Here is a 22,354-nt window from a genome sequence, read left to right as displayed (position 1 = left end):
GCCGAGTTCATGCGAAAGCCGCTTCTCTAATCGTCGTCGTAATAATGTAATTATCGAGTAGTTTGTGGTGCGCACTCGCTGAATCGCTCTTACTTGGCGCGTAGTGTAGTGCTACTACGAATTTTTACGCTTGTCGAAAAACGAAACTGCAGGAAAGCCTTTGCGCTTCCGAAAAGCGGCTGCAACACCACTCTCGCCGCAAAGCCGTCTTATTATTATTATATATTTTTTTTTTCGATCTGTATATCTATTATTTGTTGAGCGAGCACCCGTTGCGAGATTGTCGCACCTGTCACAGCCGGATCGTAGCCTGCGCAACGCCTTTATCGACCTCTGAATCGTCCGCGCTATACGATTGCATTCGGCGTTCCAAACCAACAGTAGAGCAGCTCTGTGTGCATCGCTGGCCAACATGACTCCGTACCGCACACTCAAGTTCGGTAGGATGTAGCTCCTCTTTCACCACTTCCTCTCTCACACATAAGGTGGCCTCGGTGGCTACTTAAGCGCGGTTTTCCTCCTGCGTTGGCTGATCGGGCTGAACGGACGACGTCGCGATCTGCAGCCTCGAGCGCAATCCGCCACTGAATTCGAAACTGAACCTCTGCCCGTTCTGTTTCACAAACGGCGTCCGTTCTTCTCGTAGGTCGCGCCTTACTGCTGTCGTCGAGAAGTCTTGGCGTCCGCTGCAGCTACCGAAGCATGGGCGACTCCCAGCAGAGCTACTCGTTCGAGACGCTGCTCGTGTCCAAACCCGCCGAGCACGTCTTTCATGTGGAGCTGAACAGACCCGACAAGCTGAATGCCATGAACACGGCGTTCTGGGCGTGAGTGTTCTGACGACGATCGGGTATTCATTGCGCATGACACGCGCTTTCGCTTTTAAATCTTATATTCACCAGGTTAGCGCACCAGGCATCAGCGCATTAGGCGCTGATACGTACGGCTTCAGGAAAGCGTCTGCAAGGATGAGACCGTTGCTCGAAGCCTGTTGAGTTCGCCTTCGTACGTTTCTCATCCCATTCGGAATATATTTCGATAAGAAATTAGTCTTGTGTTGTTTTGTTCATTAGTTTCGTCACAAGAAAACAAAAAAGTGTTCTGGCATTTGAGGTTTGGGTTGTGCTTGTGGTTCGAGGAGACATAGCATGCATTGTCTAGGTCATTTGTTTTCCGAAGACAAATGTCTAGTGCTCGAAAGCATGGGCATTCCTCCATCTGCTTTTGCTGGGCACCGTTCAGTTGTCAACAGGGTTATAGCTAGACAGTTACATTGCCTGTCAGCAGGAATTTTCTTTCTTCTTCGTTACTGCTATTAGTAAAGTGAAACAACTCATTACTACTACTACCACCTTGCAGGGAGCTTCCGGCATGCTTTCAGCAGCTTCAGAATGACCAGAACTGCCGCGTCGTCATTGTAAGCGGTTCTGGAAGGCTGTTCACGGCTGGTAAGTGTGTGGCAAGCTGATGTTTTCATCGAAATCGGGGCTGAACATGGGGAATGTGGGACAACCTTCAGCTTCCTCTTTTCAGTGCAAAAGCATCTTTCAGTTTGACCTTAAGCAAACACGAAGGGCATTTTTACATGCATTCTTTGGTTTAGTCCTGCTCGGGTGTTCTCTGTTACTGAGAAGTGCACCTTACAGTGATAGCTATCTGGGGCACTTTTACCAACTTTTGTGCCACCTGCTACATGTATCGTCATGATGTCTATCATCGGTGTGTTCCCTTGGGAGAAGACAAAAGGATTAAAAGGACTTCTTCTTGGGCAAGTTGGTGCTTAGATTTCCTAGGTATACTTTGTGGCGCAAAATACATTTCTTGAAAAGGGACAGAAGAAAGGGAGACAGTGAAGCACCAGTGAAGTGACAGTGAAGACAGTGGCGCTTCACTGTCTCCCTTTCTTCTGTCCCTTTTCAAGAAATGTATTTTGCGCCACAAAGTATACCTAGGAAACAAAAGGATTAACTGGGAAAGTTTGAGCTGTTCAAGCTGTCTTGCTGCCGTCATTTGGAGGATGGATGTAATACATTGTAATAATGTCTATCATTATCATGTTTCTTTAGCATAACATGAGGGTGAAGTCTACTATGCATTCAGCCGTCATAATGTCACAATTTGGATGATAGGCATCATCAAGGTGTCTGTCAAGGTTGTGTATAAGTGCTATGCAAAACCTGTGAGTGTACTTCTTGTCTGATCTAAGCAAGGTGGCAGACTTTAAGCCATAATCATAAACACGGTGTTAGTGTGTACACTGGGGCCAACATCCCTGTATCCTTGCACCATCCAAACAGTTCAGAATGTGTCTCTCAGCTTCCACTGTGCCAATAATTGGAGCTTGGCCTTCTCGGTCAAGGCAAGTTAGATGAATTGAAAAGCCTAATCATGGAATTTTGCACATCATCAACTGTTGCCAGAAGGCAAGGGACTTGACACCAGGTCTTCAATGTTTAAGCTGTTATGCTTCCGTCATTTGAAATTTGTCGTCTGGACCGTCATCATGATGCATGTATGATGTCTGTCATTGTGTTTTATTGGAAGAAGAAAGATTGCATCCCAGATTTGCAATGGCGTAGGCCTTCATGCTGTAGTTATAACTGTAGCTGCCATTGTTAAGCTAGCTATAGCTGTCTTGGGTGGTGCTTAAGAAATTATTTCGAGTGCCTTCCCGAAGTTTTTAAGCCTCCCCCTTGCGCAGGGCTGGACCTGGCTAGCATGGCAAGCATATCTATGGGGCAGTCGTCTGGCGATGAGGAGCCTGATGTGGCGAGGAGGGCTCGCCATCTCCACAGGCTGATCACCAAGTATCAAGAGACCTTCAATTCCTTAGAGAAGGTGCATTCATTGATGGCAGCATCACACCATTGATTTTGAAGAGTTGTTATTTGTGGTTCTGGGGACGCATTATTTGATCGGTGTTGGTGTTTGAGAGACTCCAGTGCGAGCTCCCTGTTACGTGCCATTGTAATTCCCTCTGGGCTGTTGTGAACCTGTGTGAGAATCTCTCAAAAGCACTGCAGAAGCTGCAACTATTATGTGTTGTACTCGTGCATGATAGTCCAGAGAGGAGGCTCCCGCTAATGGAAATGTCTACACTCTCTCTCTGTCACTGATCGTTGCCTGTAGCTCGTGGTTCAACATTTTTGTAGTTGAAAGGTAACTTTTAGAGCAGCAACACAGTGTTCTTGATTGGTTCCGACATGTAAGCGTGCTTTTTATGCCAGCTTACATTATTGTAGCATACAGCAGGTTACCTGATTATGCTGTGGAATTCGGTGAAATGTGCATGCGTGTTTCCATGCTGGTGTGTTCAGTCAGATGTATCAATTCCGCCTGCAACCTTAGTTTTTCTTTGTTGATATGTATTGATGTATGTTGTCTAGTAATCATCTGAGACACAGTCTGCAGCTTTTCCTTATCCAATGCCTTGTTGTAGAAAGTCTTAACGACTGAATAGCTTGCTAGGTCTCACGTCTCGGCACGCAGGTAAATCTACTGCCTGAACAAAGCCTTAAAAATCAAAAGCAAGTTGCAACAATCAAAAGCAAGTCACAACAGGGCATAATTGAGTCAATATTGTATGTGCTCATGGCACACGTAGGATTTTGTGACCACTGTATTTCTGTGTTTTTTTCTTGTTGTGGTTCTACAGGTCTTCATTAACCAATGCTTTTATGTAGGAGGGACAGATGACTGAATCAGTTATGTCTCAGCATCAATGTAAACTGAATTTACTGTAAGAAAAAAATCATTGAGAAAACAATAACAGCTGGTACAGGGCTTAGTTGAGTCAAAATTACATTGTTTCACTGAATGTGTAACATTTCATGACTCCTGTGTTTTGTATTTTTGCTTGTCATTCTTAACGTTCATTTCTTTGCATGCATTGCTTTATGATGTTACAGTGTACAAAGCCGGTGATAGCAGCCATTCATAACGCCTGCATTGGTGGTGGAGTAGACATGGTCACAGCTTGCGACATCCGTTACTGCACCAGTGATGCATATTTTCAAGTGAAGGTTCGTTCTAAAACTTCCTGATGAGCATGCTTGATGACCTTTAGGTTGAATTGGAGGTTCAGTCCGCGAGAAAGTAGAAAAAAACTGAAATCTGAAGCCACTTTCAGAGCTGATGCAGTAGCCACGTTCCCTGATGCAAATGTCTTAGATCATACCGACTACTAGCATAGAAGCTGAAAACTGAAAATGTGAGCTCAAGATATGCCGACGTGCCATCTGAGGTGTCCAGCGCATGACGTGTAAGTGCTTGTCTTGCGCAGAGTTACCAGAATTTCTTGAGCAGGATGTCTCGCATCTCCTTCACTCATTATTGAGAGACCGCTGGTATCGCTGTTGGTTTAGTGATGGTAGTGGTCGATGATTCAGAAGCCCAAGCATGCCTCACTCAGATGGGGCAGGTACGAACAGTTTTGCAAGGCTACGTTTGTTTGCAGTAATACAACACACATGCACACACGCTCTTGCAATTCTTGTATGTAAACTAGTCTCACTCTTCTTGGTTTAGCATTCTATATCTGTAGAACAGATCAGCAAATATGCTAGAACCTCGTTCATACTTCTTAAATAAGAAAGTGAGAAAAAAAAAACATGCTAAGTGGGAATAACATACAATGTGAAGTCACTAAAATATTAGCCAGACTCATTATCTACGAATCATTGCAGCAGGAGATGCAGTGTCGTTTTGCGGCTTTGAGAAGCCTTACATTTTCACTCCTTTAATTCACCCTGTGTTAGCACCTTGTTTGGGTGGAGCATTTTGACAGGGAAGTTTTTACGGGCCCACTCGACGAGAATTGTTGTGGGAAGTGTTGCAGGGAAGCTACTTTTCATGTTTGCATGGCATCTAGCGGTCCGAAAACATATAGTAGAATTGCAGTTTGGTGATGTAATGAACATTCATGCTGAAAATCGTGTTCTGCAGGAGTGCATTAACTGGTAAAAAAAAAAGACGTAACTGTATTGGACAATTTTTTGTTCTCATTCGTCAGCATTGGTGCCAAAAAATCATGCGAAATGGGACTGCATCAACAAGGCTCTGCTGTATATAATGTAAAACAGTGCAGACAGCTGTGAATTCCAGAGTGCGCTAGATTGAAGTGTCCTTGTTCTCGCGACAGTCAGACCTGTACAAGTGAGCGCAACCAGGCCAGACTAAGATCACATACATTGTAATGAAGAAGAGGGTGGGGGCACTGAGCAGTATAAGTCATCTGCTCCTTCTTATTAAGGAAGTACCAGTGATATTTGGGCCATCATACATATCAGTGACATGGTTACTTATCACAGTTCTCACGCTTATTTATGAAGTCTGAGCTTTATGGAAGTGGTTTAATGTGGTGTGCGGGCACAGAAAAGAATCAGCTTGGCAAATAGTCACTGCTGTTGCTTTTTGTGCCTGTGCTTTTTGATAGTCTATGGATATGACGATACAGGCCTATGGTAATTTTCTTTGTGCGGTTAACATTACAAGGAAGGGAATTGGGTATTGAAATGTTAGTTTACTGTCTGTTCTTTATTTGATCTGGCTGGCAGGCAGGCTCTGTCCTCGTCAGAAGAATGACATAAACCTTAAGTTTTACATCTGTTTCACTCTGGAATCTCACTAGCAAGTGGAACAGAAACCCTCGGTAGTCGTTGGCTTGAAACACTGGAACGTGTCTCTTCAGGAAGTCGACCTCGGCTTGGCTGCAGATGTGGGCACGTTGCAGAGGCTTCCGCGGGTCATTGGCAGTGCCAGCCTTGTCAACGAGCTCGTCTTTACGGCTCGTAAGATGGAAGCCGCTGAGGCCCATCAGGTCTGTATCTTTACACTTCTTGCCCTTATCTCGACCTCTTGGGTTGCTTAGCCAGAAAGAATGGCTGCCTAGTCTATAGCCAGAAAGTGGCATGTTGTAGTAGAGCGTGATAACAAGCACTGATCAAAAGCTATAGGAGGTGTAATAGTGTTTTTACTCCCTTATGCGAGTGAAAGCTTAATGGTGAATTAATTTCTGTATACAGAAGTCAAGGCTTAATTATGTTTTGACTCCCATAATTAGCTTAGATGTTCACTCCCATATGAGAGTCCAGGTTTAATGATATTTTGAAGGTGTAATGTTGTTCTGACTCCCATATGGGAGTCTTTACTTATTACCTCGTTATGGACGTATGATTTAAAAAAGAAAGGTAGATGTGTGCACCTCTATTACTCTAAATGTGATTGCTCCTCTGTGCATATGCCGTTGAGAGGATTTTTTGTGCATGCTGCCACGCTATGTACAAGTAGTTGTGTAGGATCGGCATAAAGCATTTTAACCTTGTATGTAGTTGAAGGAAGTGGATTGTTTGACTATGAAAACTGTAGTGATGAATTTATCTGGCTGCTTTTTTCTGTGAGGATAAATAGAAAGAGAGAGGATCATTGTAGCATGGAAGGAACGAAGAGTGCATGGCCGATAAGTGCAGCAAAGTCATAAATCTTTTATATGCTTCTGGCGACTTGTCATGACAGTCATGAGGTGAGCATTTCTTTTTGTGCGTGTATTAGAGAGTGCGTGAGCTGTTGATACTCATGTTCCTTTTTTTTCGCTTGCATTGTTTGAATAAAGTTGTACAACACAGACAGTGCTTTGGACATTAGTATTTACTCAGAGCAACAACATTGCTAGGGTTAGTGTTTTTGAGTGAATTATGATACTGTAGGCTTCCCTTTAAGCGGATATAAAGGGACCCCAGAAACCTGTTCATTTTACCAAAGATTAGGCTTAACCGAAGTTCACTGAATCCACAATGAACTGAACAAAGGTTCAACCGTACAGTTTAGCCAAATCGGGGCGAACAGACTTCATTCTTAAGGAACTATGTTGTAGTCACTTTCTTGTAGTTATGTGGGGATCTCACAATTTTGTGCCATTGCTTCTGTGGGACTGTCTGTTCCAGGCAGGTCTGGTGAGTCGTGTGTTTCCGGAGAAGGCCCAGATGATGGCTGCGGCTCTGGATGTGGCCAAGCAGATTGCTGCCAAAAGTCCGGTGGCTGTACAAGGCAGCAAAGTGCACCTCATCTACTCCAGAGACCACGGCGTCGACGAGGGGCTTCGCTACATGGTACCTTATTGTCATTCTTGTAGCTGGTGCGGGCTTGCACTAAGATGGTTGAGTGTCTGCTTGTTGAGACGGTATTTGGATATGGAATATTGCAGCATTGATGAAAAAGACGGTTAAGGTACGTAAACGGTATAAATGGCTAGTTCGGATTTCACAGTCCGTGTGTATTGCTACGTCTGGGTGCGATAGTCTGCTCTTTTGCACAGAGTGAAGCTGAAGTATGAGCCGTCTGCTGTAGTGCCAGTCAACAAGTGGATTTTCTCAGTGGAAGCAATAGTGATTATGTTGTCTGTTCACAGGAATGTTTTACTTAAGAAATGTTCTGTCAAGTGCTCTAGTGGTAATTCTCTGTAATATGTTATTTTGCAAGTCGAGCTTCATGTTAAATCTTGGTCAAAGTGACACCAGCAGAATGTGAAGTGCCATGCATGCTTAGTTCTTCGGGCCTTCAGTTTGTTATTGAAGGCCCGAACACTCGCATATCACCTAGATTAGCTAAATGTTTGTGTTATCTGGCCATCGGAAAGTGCTACCTCTTGTGATGGGTTGTTGAAATCAGGGGCTTTGTTTACCGAAGTAATGATGCTTCTTCTAATTGATTTTTCCAAATTGTGTGGGCAGTGACAACCTTGTCGACATTGACGTTACTCATGTTGCAGGGTAACCGGCTCACAAGCCAACCATATTCCAAGATGTTTTTGCTTTAATGGTAACTGATGGTTTAAGTGCCAATTTAAGCAATGCAGTTTGCAGTGCCCCATGTGTTTTGCTTAGTGCTTCGTTTTGTTATTATACCCCAGCACTGACAAGTCATCTAGTACAGTCATGTTGCGCAGGTTGATGTGACGGCAATGCAGTGGCGCTGCTGTCACATTCTGGAAAAAAAGAAAAATATTTTGACAAGCTTTATTGGCGTCAATTTTTGTTGCTGATAAGATTAGTAAATATAGCCAAGTTTTCAGAGGATACTTTTAGGGACTATTGCTTTTGACAGCGAGCAGAGCTCCATTTTTTGCCTGCACTACGTCTCTTTGTTTGCTGACACTATAGGAGCCCTTAGTATGGAAACAGCGGAAGGAATGGCACAATAAAGCTTAGCACTATTGTTTAAAGGGACACTACAGGCAAATACTAAGTCGACGTGGATTGTTTAAATACCATTCCAGAAACCTCGCAACGTTCATTTTGCTCCACGAAAAGACTTAGTTTACGAGAAACTTGTATCTGAAGGGTCCGAATGCCTTTTGCAAAATTCAAATCTCCCGCCAGCCAACCGGGGGAGTGGTGACGTTGCATACGCCATCACCACCCTTTGCTGCCGTCGGTGAGTAAAACCCTGCCCGACTGACGGGCGCTACCGAGCCAAGACAGAGTGACGGATTCGCCGCTGCAGCTGCTTTTCGGTCAAGTGGCGTAGACCGTTCGGGATCCAGTGGAAGTTGATTCTCTGCTACTTCCAGTTTGTTAGTGTTTCGCGAGCCAGCAAAACCAGCGCAGCACCAGACAGTACTACGCGATAACGAAACTAGTGAAACGCGAAAGTGTGGGCGGCGCAGAGTCAAGTGAAAACGATACCTTTAGACCGCTTGCGTCGTTGTGGAGGGTAATTTCAGTGAGCTTCTTTTTCTAAAAAAAATGAAATAAAACTGGACAAGTAGCATATTATTTCGTTTTATGATACAATACAAGGATTTTTTTTTTTTTGTTGCAACGAGTCGTTGAGTACTAGTGACAGAATTTAACTGAGGAGTGCTTTCATCATCGGGTAAGTGCTTGAATGTCCCGGGGGAGTCTCTAACCATGTCCTGCATTTACCTCGATTATTGAGACTCTGTTCGCCATAATATTGACGCCTTAGAGATTCTCCAGCACTAATCTATCACTTCAGCTTGACCTAATACTTGCCTTTAGTGTCCCTTTAATGACCTTGAAAGCTCTGCAGGAGTGTAGAAGTCTGGTTCCTGAAGAAATCTGCATCAGGATAACCCCCAAACTTATTTTTCTGCATGATATAATTAACATAATAGCATTAAACTTTGACTCTTGTCCAAGGTGCTACCTAAACCGCAAGAGTCACAATTTCTGCTGATGATAGCCAGAATTTAATTTGAACTGATCACGGTGTAACCACTTTTTAATTGTAATTTTCTATGTCTGTAATATATGGTCTTGCTTTTTCAGGCGTGCTGGAATATGTGCATGCTGCAATCCGAGGACCTGATGAAGTCTGCTATGGCAATGATGGCAAAGGAGAAAGAACCACCAAAATATTCAAACCTATGAAATGGTTAATATGAAATTGTTAGGTATTATATTTTTTTATGTCCGGCAAGTGCCTTATTAATGAACCCAGGAGATCTACGTTCATGTTACAAGAAAAATGATTTATAAACCATGGAGTGTGTCTGTCTTGGTGCAATTATTTAGTGGTAAGTACAACATTTTACCACGAGCGATTATATCGTGTCTTATAAAGCCATTTAAATGCGTTAAGCATTAAAAAAAATTCTTGCCGCTGGTTTAAAATCTAAAAAAAGACAGCTGATTGCAGGCGCCACCTAGGTCCACGACTGAAGAAAACGTGCGCAGCAGAAAATGTAGCGTCTGCGTTTTTCTGTTGAGACATGCGCCGTGATTGGCTGATCGTGGGTGGGCGCGTGCAGAGCGGCCAATCGGGGTGCTCGTTTCAAAAAAGCGCGGCGCAATCACGAGGTTCCTCGTTGGCCGCCATTTTCTTTTTCTGAAAAAGACGTGTGTGTGTCTCGGGAAGCGACATTCGTAAACAAAAACGCTACGCGACACAAAAAACGGCCCTTGCTCGCGGAGCGTCGCCGAAGTGCTATTCCTCTCGTGGTGCCCACCGTGGACCCGTGAGCGCCGACGATGAGTGATGTGGACATCGGCAAACTCAAGGTGGTCGAACTGAAGGCAGAGCTCCAAGCGCGAGGCCTAGATACAAAGGGCAACAAAGCGGTGCTCGTTAAACGTCTGCAGGATGCCATCGATTCGAGCGAGTCCGGAGGGAACGCTGGTGAGTCGGGCGTCAAGTACGCCCCGGCGAACTTTGATCGCGAGGTCGCAGTCGCCTTGTACTTCGTCCATTCATAGTGAGATGGCACCGGCTTCGGCGGCTGTTCGTTAGGCTTAGAGCTCGCCGTCGAGTGGAGGTAGCAGCCTAGGGCTCTCGAGCACTCGGGCAGGGGGTCTTCGCTACCCGCATATCTGGCGTGTTTCGAACGCTACTTCGCGATGGATGCTCTCGTTTGTGTTCTGAGAGCGCGCGGGGTAAGTTTTGTCTCTTTCGAAACCAGTGTTGCTCGCAGCTGCTATTGACAAAGCGAGCTTACAAGTTGGCTCCGCCGTCACACTTCGCTTCCATGCACGCCGGTTTCTCGCGGAGCGAGCGCCAATTCGAAATTTCAGCACTTGCTGTTCAGTCTATGTGCTTCCCCAACCCGACGGTTTGGTATTATTATTTTGGCCTTGGTGCGATGATATTGTTTTTTGTTTCGCCGTGAGTTACTGCGTCGAACGTGTTCCTGAGTGGGTGAAGTGGCCGAGCGCGCGCGCGCGTGCGCTTTGCCGACTACCGGTTGGATTGTGGCTAGGCAGCGTCAGCGTCGTGGTCATCCGCTTGGGGTGTTCCGAGTAGCTTTCACGTTTTCTCGTTGCCACAGTCGCTCCTTTGTGTTCCACCACCGGTGTTCGAAGTTTGATACAAACCCCCCCCTGGGAGACCGTTGGCGGTGAGCAGGTTTTATGATGAGAGGTCGCCTTTCTTTCAGAGCGGTCCTCCTCGGGGATTGATTGTGCATGGCCGTTCGCCGGTGCCGGAAGCCTCTAGAATCGCGTCTTGCGGTGGTCGCGCGCCGCTAGCTCACCGTGTAGCCAGCGCCGCGTATTTAAATCACCTCTTGATTTCTGCGCGCTACAATAGCTATTGTGGGTTGCCGCGAACGTTACCCCAGGCTCTCGTTGCAAACTGTACAGCGGTGAGGTAGGTACTCGTGGGGAATTCGATTCTAGGGGGGGTCTTTTTTTATATGCTTTTTTCCTTTCGGTTTTAGTGCCGGCGCGTTATCGATCATTGAGTTTCTTTTTTTAAAAGTTCTGCCAGAATTGCGTCGCCGAACTCGCGTAATTGCGAAAGATGGTTGCCGTGGCCTCTGACGTTCGAATCTGGCGAGTGAGTTGCGATGTGGCCCAGCGTGATCCCGTGGAACACGGGAGGCCTGCTGCAGGTGCGCCGGCACCGAAGCCACAGCCTCGCCTTCCGCCATTTTTCGGTCGCTTAGCGGGTCGGCAAAGAAAGTTGCATCTGCCCGCTGCGGACAACTTCGTTTCACGCCAAGGGTTCGTTCGCGTCGGAAGAAAATGTCCCCGTGCATCTTTTGTCACGTGCATTCGTTCTACTTTCGGAGTTCTAACGCCGCTCGCTTTGCGGCCTTGAGCCCAACGGGATTCTCTTCATTGTGAGATCAGTGATAAATCACGCCTTTTTTTTCTTTATATTTTTATTAGAAAAAACTTTTGCTTACGTAACGAAGGCAGGGCCGTTGCAGTTTTTGGTAGGGCGCTGGGAACGATTTCAGGCCAGCGATGCCGTACACGTGTTTGCACTCCGTGAGGTACTGAGACGCCGGGCAATCGTGGTTTATGAAATGCTGTGTCCTTTTAAGCTTTATATTCAGTGATGAGAGTGCCGTCTTGCTTCTGGCTTACCACTGCAGGTGTTTGGCCTACCGCATGTATACAGCCTCGATCAGATCCGAACAGACGACAAATTTCGAGCGGTTTAGCTTCGACAAACGCGGGCCATTCATTAGCAAACGTCGGACGCTTTGGAACAAAGGTGCATTGAGCTAGAACCTTTAAAAGGCAAACCAACCAGGAATCGCCACCCTCTTCGAGAGAAGGCTTGCTTGGGTTAAGTGCAGTGGACTGTTAAAGGAAAGTCTCCAATGTGCAGTTATGCTGGCCCGCTATACTCTTTTATCTGCGTAGTTCATTGCAGCGCTGTGGAAGCTGCAGGACCCCTTATTAGCTAATAGGAACACCGAATGCCCGTCGTGATGCGTCGCCTTCATGGCATATTCTTGCCATCCTGTCAATAGATGCTGCACACTTGGTGGACTGATGCAACAACCGTAAGCTGTGTTTATATGAATGAGACGGAGGGGCTTCACTTCATCATTCACTTTCTCAGCGGTTCGTTTCACTCTCCTTAGCCAGTAGTAAGGGCGAACGCCCATACAAATGCATTGTCTGCTCGGCGTCTCTTGACACCATCATCACGTCCCGTATTAGAGTGAAGTTGTAAATTATGGTGCGGTGAACAATTAGGCCTTTGTGGCATCCCGCGTCGACAGTGCATCGCAAGAGCTAATGCTGTGGTGCCAACTGCATAATGGAAATAACCAATTTTACAGCTCGGTGTAGTTCTAGCAGTGTCCAAACAAGACCTCTGGTCTCTCTTGGTAATCCTGACAAAACGTAGCCAATTCTTTGCCCTCGGCCTGAGATGAGACTAAGGGTTCGTTCATACCAGCGACGTGAGGAGTTGGTAACCTAACGAAACGCCACTCAAGACTATGTTCACATCGGCAAGTGCGACCAACTGGTCACCTCACTGTAGTGTCTCTCGCTATGCCATCACAATGTAAAATAAGCGCCAGCGTGTACAGAGGCCCTGCTCCTGCGCATCTGATTGGTTTAGCAGTTTTGCAACGGCGGTCCCGTGGCTGGTCCAAAATGGTTGCTTTTTGAAGAAAGCGACCAAACTGTTAGTGCAATTTCTGTCAGTTGTCGTTGTGAAGGAGCCCTAGTAATCACCTTGAGTAAACAAACTGTTTTTACGTTTTGAGTGTAACTAGTATATTGAATCGTAAGATTGGGACCTTTGCGCAAATTAAAGGGCCCCTGAAACGGTTTGGGCAAACTTTGTAGACGCATAGGGTACAGCTTAAGCACAACATTCGCACCACAATTTAAGTGAAGCGTTGCATATTAATGGAGCTACAAGCAATTAGGAGTTACTCTCCTCCCTAGCCATGCTTCTCCTCCTCAACTCGTTCGCCGAGCGATCGGGGCTAAGCTCCACCTTCACTGGTTCTGCGTCACGATGCGACGTCACATCGTCCACTTCTGGTTGTTTTGGAGCTCGACCCCACCCGCGCGAAACCTCTCCGCTAGCCGCTTGGCCGTCGACCTCATGCGAGAGCTATCGAAGCAGCATGCCTTGCGAGCATTCTGTCGTAGTGCCGAACGTGTCTGGTATTCCGGTAACGCAATAGGATAGACACTTAAGCGAGTCGTCCTGTCTGCACCTTTCTGTGTACGTGTTCGCTTCGCGCTACAAGCCAAGATAATATTCCGGTAGCCACAGGCAAGTGGCCATTTGGGCAAATGACTGGAGGTATAAACTCAAGCTGATTAAGGAACTTAAGCGTAGACGTACGTGAGCGGCCTGATCGGTTTGCACGTTCCAGCCACTTGTTGGCGCAGTGCTTAACCAGCCACACAAAGCGCTAATATTGCTCTAACCAAGTGTAAAACATTTTAAACATTTATAAAAACAACGTGTTGATGATTACACTCCTGCGAAAAATACACACCAGCAGCAAAGAATACACTTCGTTACTGCTGCTGTGTATGGTTGAGCTTTGTGCCACCAGGTGGCTGCACCGTGCAGACCATTCACATTTGCGCTTCTGCTCATCCCGTTGGGGCACAGTCAAGTGGCCACACCCTGTCCCCTTGCGCTTGCGTTTGCCCTAATACCGGACTCGTGAAACGCTATTGCGTTAGTAATCTTCCGGTGTAAAGTGTAAAGTAATCTTCCGGCGCAAATCCTGGCGCCGATCGGATAGCGGCAGTTTGATGCGCCGCAGCCAGTTCGCTCGTATGCTGCCTTGCAGAGGGACATGATGTCGCAGCTTGACATATTACCAGTCGCTACGTTTGCAGTCCACAAGGCAACAAAGTCGAATCATATTGCTCGCGAGAAGACTGAGACCGACTCTGACCGCGGAGCTCTCGTCAAAATGGAGTACATTGTAACACAAGTAGACGACACCTGCTGTGTGCCGGAGTGCTTCAGTGTACTGAAAAATTGTTCTGCATTCTGATTATGTTACTTTCTTTTTTATAAAAACCAATGAACTAACATTCCAACTCATCATTTGTTTACCATAAAGTTGGAAAAATTATTGATCACGCGCCCTGGTCAGCCAATCGGATAGCTCGCCTCACTGACGTCATATGGGTAGGGGCGGCTAAAATTCCGCCGAGCAGTGTGCTGCGATTGGCAGCGATGTGCATATTTAAAACCTTATAATAAATTACACGCTTTACGCGGAGCACTTAGATATGTCAATTAATGATCAGGAGAACCTACTCTAACGACTCGGTACGTTTGTAGGAGAACCTACTCTAACGACTCGGTACGTTTGTAGAAAATCGTCAAAATCGTTTCAGGGTCCCTTTAAATGAAATGAGTCTAGCAGTGCATCCTATGTGCTTTCAGTTTCAGTTTCTGGATGAAATTTGGCTACATTGATGCTTTCACTGTGCGTCAAGCTTGCAGAAACATCGACTGTACTCGTAGTACACTTAGGAGTGGGTTGATATTGGCACTACCACAGTGTTCTTTTTTGTAAGAACTTGCTGACAGTAGACTATTGCTATTTGATGTTTAATATTTAATATTGCTAGTCTGTTCCGCGTTGGCATTTCCTGCATTCGTACTTCCCATTGGTGGCATAGCCTTGGTGGGGGAGGTGTTTCTCAACCAACAACACACACTCTGCATGCTGAAATTTACACCCTTTGGTGCTATTAGCTCCTTTGTTGGGTCGTGTTTATCTCTGTATGCTCGTCACGCAGTGGATTTGTAGCTTAGCCATTTTACTAGGTAGACGACTTTCGGCCCGAAAATAAAACTGATTGAATGGTCATCCAGCATATCACGTGACTATGGCCTTCAGTATTTTGTACCTTTGAGTGGCTTGCTTTGCTGCTGGAGATGGACGGTATTTTATGTTTCGAGGATGCAAATCAGCTTGGTTCGTGCCCGTGATGGTTGTAATTTTTTCATTAGAGGTCTCATACGCGGGGTATCTTACTGGAAAGTATTTGCCATGATGTATGCTTGTACTCTGAAACCATTTTTGGCATGCATGAATAGTGTCAGGCTCGTTATCCTTGAGAATCATCATTGTTAACTGCTGCAAAACCTGCTCCAAAGTTCTCTTGACCATTCCCACCACTGCAGATAGAGAAAAGCATCCGTGCAAAATTTGACCTTTAAAATAGGAGTGTATGCCTCACGTAGAGCTAGCTAAAATAGATGTGCCTTTGGTACCGAAACTTCAAAAAAAAAAAGATGGCACAATTAAGCCTCTTCAGAAATGACATGGGACCTGGAATGTTGAGGATTTGCCTCAGAGATTAGGTGGTGCCTGTGGTGGGCTGAAAATCTTGGACTGTGGCCTGGGATATGCGTTGTATTTGCTCACCATTACCACGTGCATTAATCATCCGCCTTGGTGTTACTTTAAGGGCTGTTAATTGGGAAATTAGACAATTACCAGCACTGCAGCTTTGCCAGGGTCGCTTCAGTAGTATGTGCTACACACTTATAACCAATTTAGCGTATGTGACATGTCATTTGCAGTTAGCCTTGAAGCTGATTCCCAGTGTGCAGTCTGCATTTGTTTGCTTTGTGGTTGATTGGAGTTGCTGCATTTCCTATGTTGACTGTGCTGCTGTGCATCCATCATTTGTAGTTATACCCTGCCTAGTGAGAGTGTTTCTGGGGCTCTGTCTAGCTGCACAGAGTAGCTTCTCTTCACAATTTCGTGTCTTCTCAGGACCAGGTGCTACCATAACAAGCACTGACGAAGGGGACGAGTCGCAGAGTTCGGCCACCAACCAGGGTGGCAGTGGTGACGACGGGTGCAATCAAGACGACGACTCGTCCAAGCAGGTAAGTCTAGTGCTTGATGGCTCGAGACCGAATACTGTCAGGGGTACCCTCTGCATGCTCAATGGTTTTCTATTTGACGTCAATGCCCTGCTTGTTGCTACTGGCAAAGAGAATTTGGCTCCAAGAGGGCGCACACAAAAAGGAAGGCAGATTGACGAGAACGTGGCTGGCACTGACAACTGTCGGGGGTGCTGCCTGACGATATTCGGCGGCTGCGTGCGTTGTTCTCAGTGTTCTCCTTTCTGTGTGTGTCCTCTTTGCGGCAAATATGTCTCGTCAAGCACCAACTACGCCAAGAAGCAGTTCTCCTGAGGCACTGTTATGTTTCACGAAACAACCGACCTGCTGCACTTTATCAGCAGTGACAGAAAAAAGCTTTCTTTTCTCGTAATGTGTGCAGCCAATAATGAAGCGGTGCATGTATTTGAGCTTGTGAGTCAAAAGTGCACAATACATAGGTACTTGAGTACTGTGCAATTGTGAGATGCATTGTGCTTCTTACTCGGCTTGTTTCAAGGAGGAGGAAGTGAAAGAGGAAGAGCAGCTGGAGGAAGAGGAAGACGGCGCCCCAGCCATGGAGGAGGAAGGGGACACAGCACCAGTCCAGGTGAAACAGGAGCCTGTCGACACGGATGCTGCCGCGGCCGACGCCGCCTCTGTGCAAGTGAATGGCGAGCAACAAGTCAAGGAGGAGCTGGGTGGAGGCGATGCCAGCAGGGGTGAGCAACTTTGTGGTTGCATTTCGTCCTTGGAGGGGGAGGTGTCTGTTCCAGTGCTAGCTGAAGAGGTGGCAAAATCAGACTGTGGCAGTATTCGTAGTTTCCTACAAGAAACTGCTAGGGGAAACTGGCACTGCCATTGCTGAGCTACCATGTGAATGATGCGCTGGTACATGGATTTGTGTAATCTGCGCGCTTGTGGCTGCAGACGTTCTTGCATTTTTATTAGGGAGACTAAAGGCTCGTTCACACCGGCGACTGACAGCGGTCGTGCTACCAAGGCTGTTGCAAATGGTCGCTTTTCTCGAAAAGCGACTACTTTGGGCTAGTCACTTGCTGCTCGATTTTTCATCCGTGCGACCGTGGTCGCAAAACTGCGAAATGAATCAGTGGCACGTCCAACATGTGTTTTCATCCGGTGTCCTCCTGCGCCGCATCAAACACTAAGTCCATGCCACCGTAGCAAACTACAGGAATGCAATTGGTGTCTTGGCTCTGAATGCTGGGGCGCAGCAGTTCCATCAATAAGTCGAATGTAAGTGATAGCATTCGCAGGAAGGTGAACAGCAGTTAAAAGAAAGCGCGAAAGTGTTGCATTGTTTCCCACGCAATGCAAACTAAAAATTACAACTTGCTCTTGATAATACTCCTCGTCATGTGCGCAGAGTTCGAGCAGGAGGCGGCTTGCATGGCTGGTCCTTCATTGCGAAAGTAGGTATGGGCACACTGACTAGCGTCGCTTTTTCTTCAGAGGCTTCTGTGCTGCCAAAGCTGACACCACGGCAGAGCACATCAGCAAAGTGACGTCTTCCTCTTTGCCTTAATCACAATCCATGGCTGTTGCCCGAACGTGAAACCAGCATAGTGAGCGTGACCTGCGTAGATCTTTAGAGTTCTCGCTGAAAACGATAATCTCCGGGATTGTGACTTGCAGGTTGCGCTCGGCCGGGCTTGCTGGTGTGAGCATTAGTCGCCCTCAGTCGCTTTTTGGTTGCCAGTTGCAAATGGTCATACGACCTCCTCAAGTCGCCGGTGTGATTGAGCCTTAATGGAAAATATTGAGCCGAGTCAGATTGATAGATCGTCAAGAAATCAGTCATAATTTCCTGTGTGCCAGTAAGAGGTGGCTGCGCAACAAAGGCACAGATGGAGACAAGACAACCACGAAGAGCACGGGCGCTTGTCCTTGTTGTCTTGTCTCTGCCTGTGTCTTTTTTTGCGCTACTGCCTCTTCAGATGTGTACCAACATTTCTCAATTCGCCACATTTCCCAATCTGGGCTCGGTGAAAGCCCGGGGTTCTATGAACGGCATTTTAGACAGTTTAGACAAAATTGCCGCACTGCTGCTTTTCAGTTTGAATCTGCTGTGCCAAAACACACAAGTTGACTTAATCCCAACCCGACCTGCCGCTGTTGAACTTTTATGGCCACATTGGGCCTCCTGATTCTGACGAAGCTACTGGCAAATAAGGCAGCCTTGCTAGGACAGCATTGAATCCAAATAATGGTGGATGAGCAGCTGTCCTTAAAGCTCTCCTTAAAGTTCGCATCCCTCAAGCTTGTGCACAAGTTGCACATTTTTTTATGCAGTTGTGTCTTTGAACGAAAATGTAAAGAAGTGCCCACTTGTCTGGGGTATATAGTATGGCAGTCACCATAGTTTAAAGTTACGTGGGATCATTCCTTACCATCGGGCAAGTCACCTTGCCCAGTTCCTCATGGCTTTCCTTGGTTCCTTCTGCGCAGATAACGCCGTCCAGCAAGGCAAACGAAAGAGGTCGCCCAGCCCACAGAGGAATAGGCAAGTGGTGCGCTTGTGGTCATGCATGCAATACAGTCTAACCCCATGATGATGTAAGCCCCTGCGAATGCCCATATGATAAATGCATTCCATACCCCTAAACTGCAATCCCACATTAATAAAATTTGTGGGAACGTTAATCCCTGTATTACCAATCTGTGTAATGCTAACAAAATCCAAACATTGCCTAAATGAATTTTCTGCTCACTTAAATCGCATAAAATACTGCCGCAGCACACTTGCATGGGTGGTATTTTTAATACGAAGTGCTCGAATGTAAAGCACATAGACCACTATCAGTGTTTCTCGTTTCCACCCAGGAAACAAAGTTCCTTCTTCGTCAAGGACACTGAAGCCATGCAAATGCATCTTCTTGTGCACCTGGCAACGCGATAAGCCTCATACACTTGCCTTTCCAGCCTATCTGCAGTTATTTTTTTTAAAGTGCTTTCGAACATTGGTTTACACCTACAGTTCATGCAATGAATATCTAAATGCCCCCCTCCCCCTCTCCATTTTGCTATCTGTCAATTTTAGTTAGAGGGTCTGTTAATCGGCATTTCTGTCCACCCTTGCCAGTTTTGCTTTGCTTACTTTGCAGGTTTTAAATCGGACAAGTGCAATTTGAATGGTCTCAGTGCTTTGACAATTTAGTTGCAAACTTATTAACGGTAAAAGCGATACTCTGTGGAAACTTCTGGCGCTTCTTGATGTTGAGCATTTATAATTGTCTGTACGCGGCTTCTGGAGTAACAGTTGGAAGTTTGCGCCTGTTCTATGTACTTGTCTCTTCTTTGTCGATGCTTTTTGCGCTGCTCGTCAAGGTTTTCAGGTATGAACCAACTAGCCCAAACAAAAGTTTTATTCAGTATAACTTCCTGAAGCAGTCAAAATCGGTGACAGCAATGTCGCTGATCTGAGAATGTGTTGTCAGCCTCTATGTGCTCTGTGCAGATTGTTTAAAATTGCATAGCAAGTTAATTGTTAGCTTGCATGTTCAAAACCGTGCTATCTGCAGAGCAGGTCTCTCTTCTTGCCGTGCTCAATGAGTGTTCCAGTGCCCCTTGAATTAAGTCGTCCCTTCTAAAGTTAGGTTGCCACTGAATGCAATGCGGTCTGATGAATCAGTTGTGCAGGGAATGGGGGGTGGGGGGGTACTGTGGATAAGCATACCTTTATCTTTAGTGGCCATTGTAGGCTCCTAGGGACCAGGTATGGACGGCTGAAGCAACAATGCATGGGTGATAACCTCGTGATAAGCTCAGTTTTGTGCTGGCTGAACTCTTGTGTTGTAGAAGTGGCACTGAGCTGATGGCTCTCGCAGTCTATATTTTGGACTACATGCATGCTGTTTGTTTCTGAGCGATGGGGTTAGTAGCCATGATTATTTCCTTGAGTGTGATTGAAGCTTTGTTTTTGTGTACGGTTGTGGACAAATGAAATTTGAATGAGACAACTTGAATATAAAAGGGGCAGCATCGATAGGAAAACCCTGTGTGGCACATTAGGGGTTTCTAACCAAAAGGTACGCTGCCTGCCTCATTTGAGTAGTGTTGACTTTGATCTGCCAATATGAATTTTTCCCTTTGGGCCTCATTTGATCACAATACAGTGAAACCTCGGTGTAACGAGTTTCAGGAGACGGCCACAAATTGCTACTCTGAAACAATAACAATACTGAGGCGTTGTTAGCATGACACAGAAATTGAAGAACCTCATTAGTCTAAAAGTTAGTTGATCTGGTGTTGGTACTAACGAGGCTTCACTGTAGTGCTTTGTTTTGCGCAAATTGATTGTCCTCGACTGTGCGTTTTTTTTTTCTCTTGGCACCCTTCGTATGCTGAAATGAGAGCCGTTTCTTGACGCAGGGCAAGGTCTCCACAAGTGAAAGTTGAGGAATTTCCGGAGGACACCTTCGACCTGACATTGGTCACGCTCGATACGTGTAAGTGTTCTGTTCCTGCCATCCACCTGTGTTCTCTCTTTATTATGATTGCAATTGTGTGGCCACTCCAGCGATGGTGTCAGTGTTGTTTTCCAGCCCCCCTTCGAGCCTACTTCAAGCAAAGTAAAATTGGCGTCGCATATACACCGCACGCAGCGTACCTGTGCTGAAGCAGGGGCCCGTGAATGCGGGATCTATAAGAAAACACTTTGCCGAACAGGCAATACTTTACGTTTTAACGCTGGCCACAGCATGTCTGATGGTATAGCCATAGCTGCAAGCTGTAGCTGTTGTAGCTGAAGCTGATCGTATAACAGTAGCTGCGTACCCAAACACTTTGTAACATTGAGCAGTAGAGCTATCCAGTGTGTTCACAGCAGCGAACCTCGGCAGATATTACTGGGAAGCTGTTGCCTGGTTCTTGACACTCGTCCTTTGATGGTTTTGGCTCGATTTTGTTATGCTGCATGATCTCCTTACAGGGGATACAAAAATTGCGTCTTCTGCAATGAACTAGGGAACTGGAAAGCTGCAGTATGCTGCTGTACAATGCGAGTGTGTGTTGTATAGAAGTGTCCTAGCTTGTTGTTTGCATAGGATTGATACAGCAGTTGCATTCAGAAGTTTCTTGGTGAAACCTTGCTGCATTTTTGAGCCATCTGTATGCTACTCCCTACAGCTACACCCGACTGCAGAATTGAGTTAAAAAAAAATATAGTGTGGTACTTTCAGGTCTGGTACCAATGTAGTTCGACACGAAACCAAAAGGTAGAGTAAACGGGACGGCTGAGCTAGTAACTGGACAGGTGCTCTGCCCATGGAGCATCTGTCGAGTTGTTCCTCTTGTCCCGGCTCATTTGCATGCTCATCTTTTTTAGCCATGAACAAATTTTGTTGTCAACTGTGGCACGTTACTTCTCTGTGCAGACAACTCTGACTTGAACCTGAGCATAGACAAGAGCCGGTACGAGGCGGAGTCCCTGAGTCAGCATGGCTTCGGCCTCATGTGGGCCGGGGCAAGGGCCAGCTACGGTGTCAACAAGGGCAAGATCTGCTTCGAGACAAAGGCGAGTCAATCCCGTTCGCCTCTGCCGTTGAAAGTGTGCCGGGTTGGCGGCTGTACGCCTTGTAGCATGTAACCTGGTGAAATGATGGCATTCACCGTCGCTCTCGTGTGCGTGCAGGCTTTTAGCAGGCTATGCTGCGGCACCCGTGCAGTCACTGCAGTCAAAGCGATTCCCAATTCATGCATAGTCTGAACAAGTCTTGAACGAATTTCGAAGGGTGTAGGGCCATGTTTTGTGCTGAGCGACAGCTTGGTAACCTTGATAATCTGATGGAACGAATACTGGCTAAAAAAAGTTCGCATGTGGCAATATGCTATTCTGTGCATTGTGATGGTGTCATGACAGTGCCTTTGCTTTCGTTTTCAAACAGATCACAAAGTACCTGGATGTCTCGCATTTGCCCTCGGACGAGCCCACGCCGAATGTCGCTCGAGTCGGCTTCTCCGTCGAAGACGCATCTATGCAGCTGGGTAAGTGCCGGCAACGCTGCTGTGCCCCCGGTGCTGCTGGGGTGACCCTCGCGGATGCGAGGGTAACTCATCGGCTTTCAGCATTCTCAGCGCACTACGTATGGTGTACTTGATTTGTGAACTTGTGTACTTCGTTATAAGACGAAGATGCTGTTCAGCCGTGTAAGGAAAAGAAAAAGTGTGTTCAAGGCAATACAGTGTAACCCCGTCCATACGTTTTTCACCGGACCGAGGAAAAAAACCGTAACAGCCGGGGAAA

The 22,354-nt window shown here is 46.4% G+C and overlaps 2 protein-coding genes across 6 annotated transcripts in view; both read left to right on the top strand.

Annotated features, from left to right (window-relative positions):
- Positions 1 to 9,505, top strand: LOC126544972 (delta(3,5)-Delta(2,4)-dienoyl-CoA isomerase, mitochondrial-like). Of its 2 annotated transcripts, none has more exons than XM_055078039.2 (8): positions 1 to 67; positions 647 to 827; positions 1,360 to 1,448; positions 2,702 to 2,838; positions 3,909 to 4,022; positions 5,690 to 5,818; positions 6,942 to 7,106; positions 9,288 to 9,505. In XM_055078039.2, exons 2-8 carry the CDS (start codon positions 703 to 705, stop codon positions 9,387 to 9,389), a joined length of 861 nt encoding a protein of 286 aa, XP_054934014.1. In that variant the 5' UTR covers positions 1 to 67; positions 647 to 702; the 3' UTR covers positions 9,390 to 9,505. The 2 variants fall into 2 exon arrangements, with proteins under 2 accessions (XP_054934014.1, XP_050048514.1); XM_050192557.3 differs by having other exon boundaries at positions 48 to 440.
- A 315-nt stretch (positions 9,506 to 9,820) lies between these two features.
- Positions 9,821 to 22,354, top strand: part of LOC126544970 (heterogeneous nuclear ribonucleoprotein U-like protein 1) — a 29,233-nt gene continuing 16,699 nt past the window's right edge. For 3 of the 4 annotated variants that reach the window (XM_050192552.3, XM_050192551.3, XM_050192553.3), the window contains exons 1-7: positions 9,821 to 10,137; positions 15,977 to 16,092; positions 16,610 to 16,811; positions 18,559 to 18,613; positions 20,482 to 20,558; positions 21,486 to 21,625; positions 21,996 to 22,095. In XM_050192552.3, the coding sequence (XP_050048509.1) occupies positions 9,990 to 10,137; positions 15,977 to 16,092; positions 16,610 to 16,811; positions 18,559 to 18,613; positions 20,482 to 20,558; positions 21,486 to 21,625; positions 21,996 to 22,095 (838 nt within the window). In that variant the 5' untranslated portion in view covers positions 9,821 to 9,989. Of the gene's footprint in view, positions 10,138 to 10,707; positions 10,853 to 15,976; positions 16,093 to 16,609; positions 16,812 to 18,558; positions 18,614 to 20,481; positions 20,559 to 21,485; positions 21,626 to 21,995; positions 22,096 to 22,354 lie in introns of those variants that run through there. The other variant, XM_050192555.3, reaches the window with a different exon arrangement.

This window comes from Dermacentor andersoni, chromosome 10 (assembly GCF_023375885.2).
Source record: "Dermacentor andersoni chromosome 10, qqDerAnde1_hic_scaffold, whole genome shotgun sequence".
Lineage (NCBI taxonomy): Eukaryota > Metazoa > Arthropoda > Arachnida > Ixodida > Ixodidae > Dermacentor > Dermacentor andersoni.
The sequence above is the reverse complement of the archived record's forward strand: the minus strand, read 5'-3'. Positions and strand labels throughout refer to the sequence as shown.

Bases quoted from the DNA above. Each gene is read 5' to 3' on its own strand.
- LOC126544972 (XM_050192557.3), top strand. From the start codon at position 413: ATGACTCCGTACCGCACACTCAAGTTCG. The intron at 441-646 runs GTAGGATGTAGC...TTCTTCTCGTAG, and splicing joins GTACCGCACACTCAAGTTCG to GTCGCGCCTTACTGCTGTCG. The intron at 4,023-5,689 runs GTTCGTTCTAAA...GTGTCTCTTCAG, and splicing joins ATGCATATTTTCAAGTGAAG to GAAGTCGACCTCGGCTTGGC.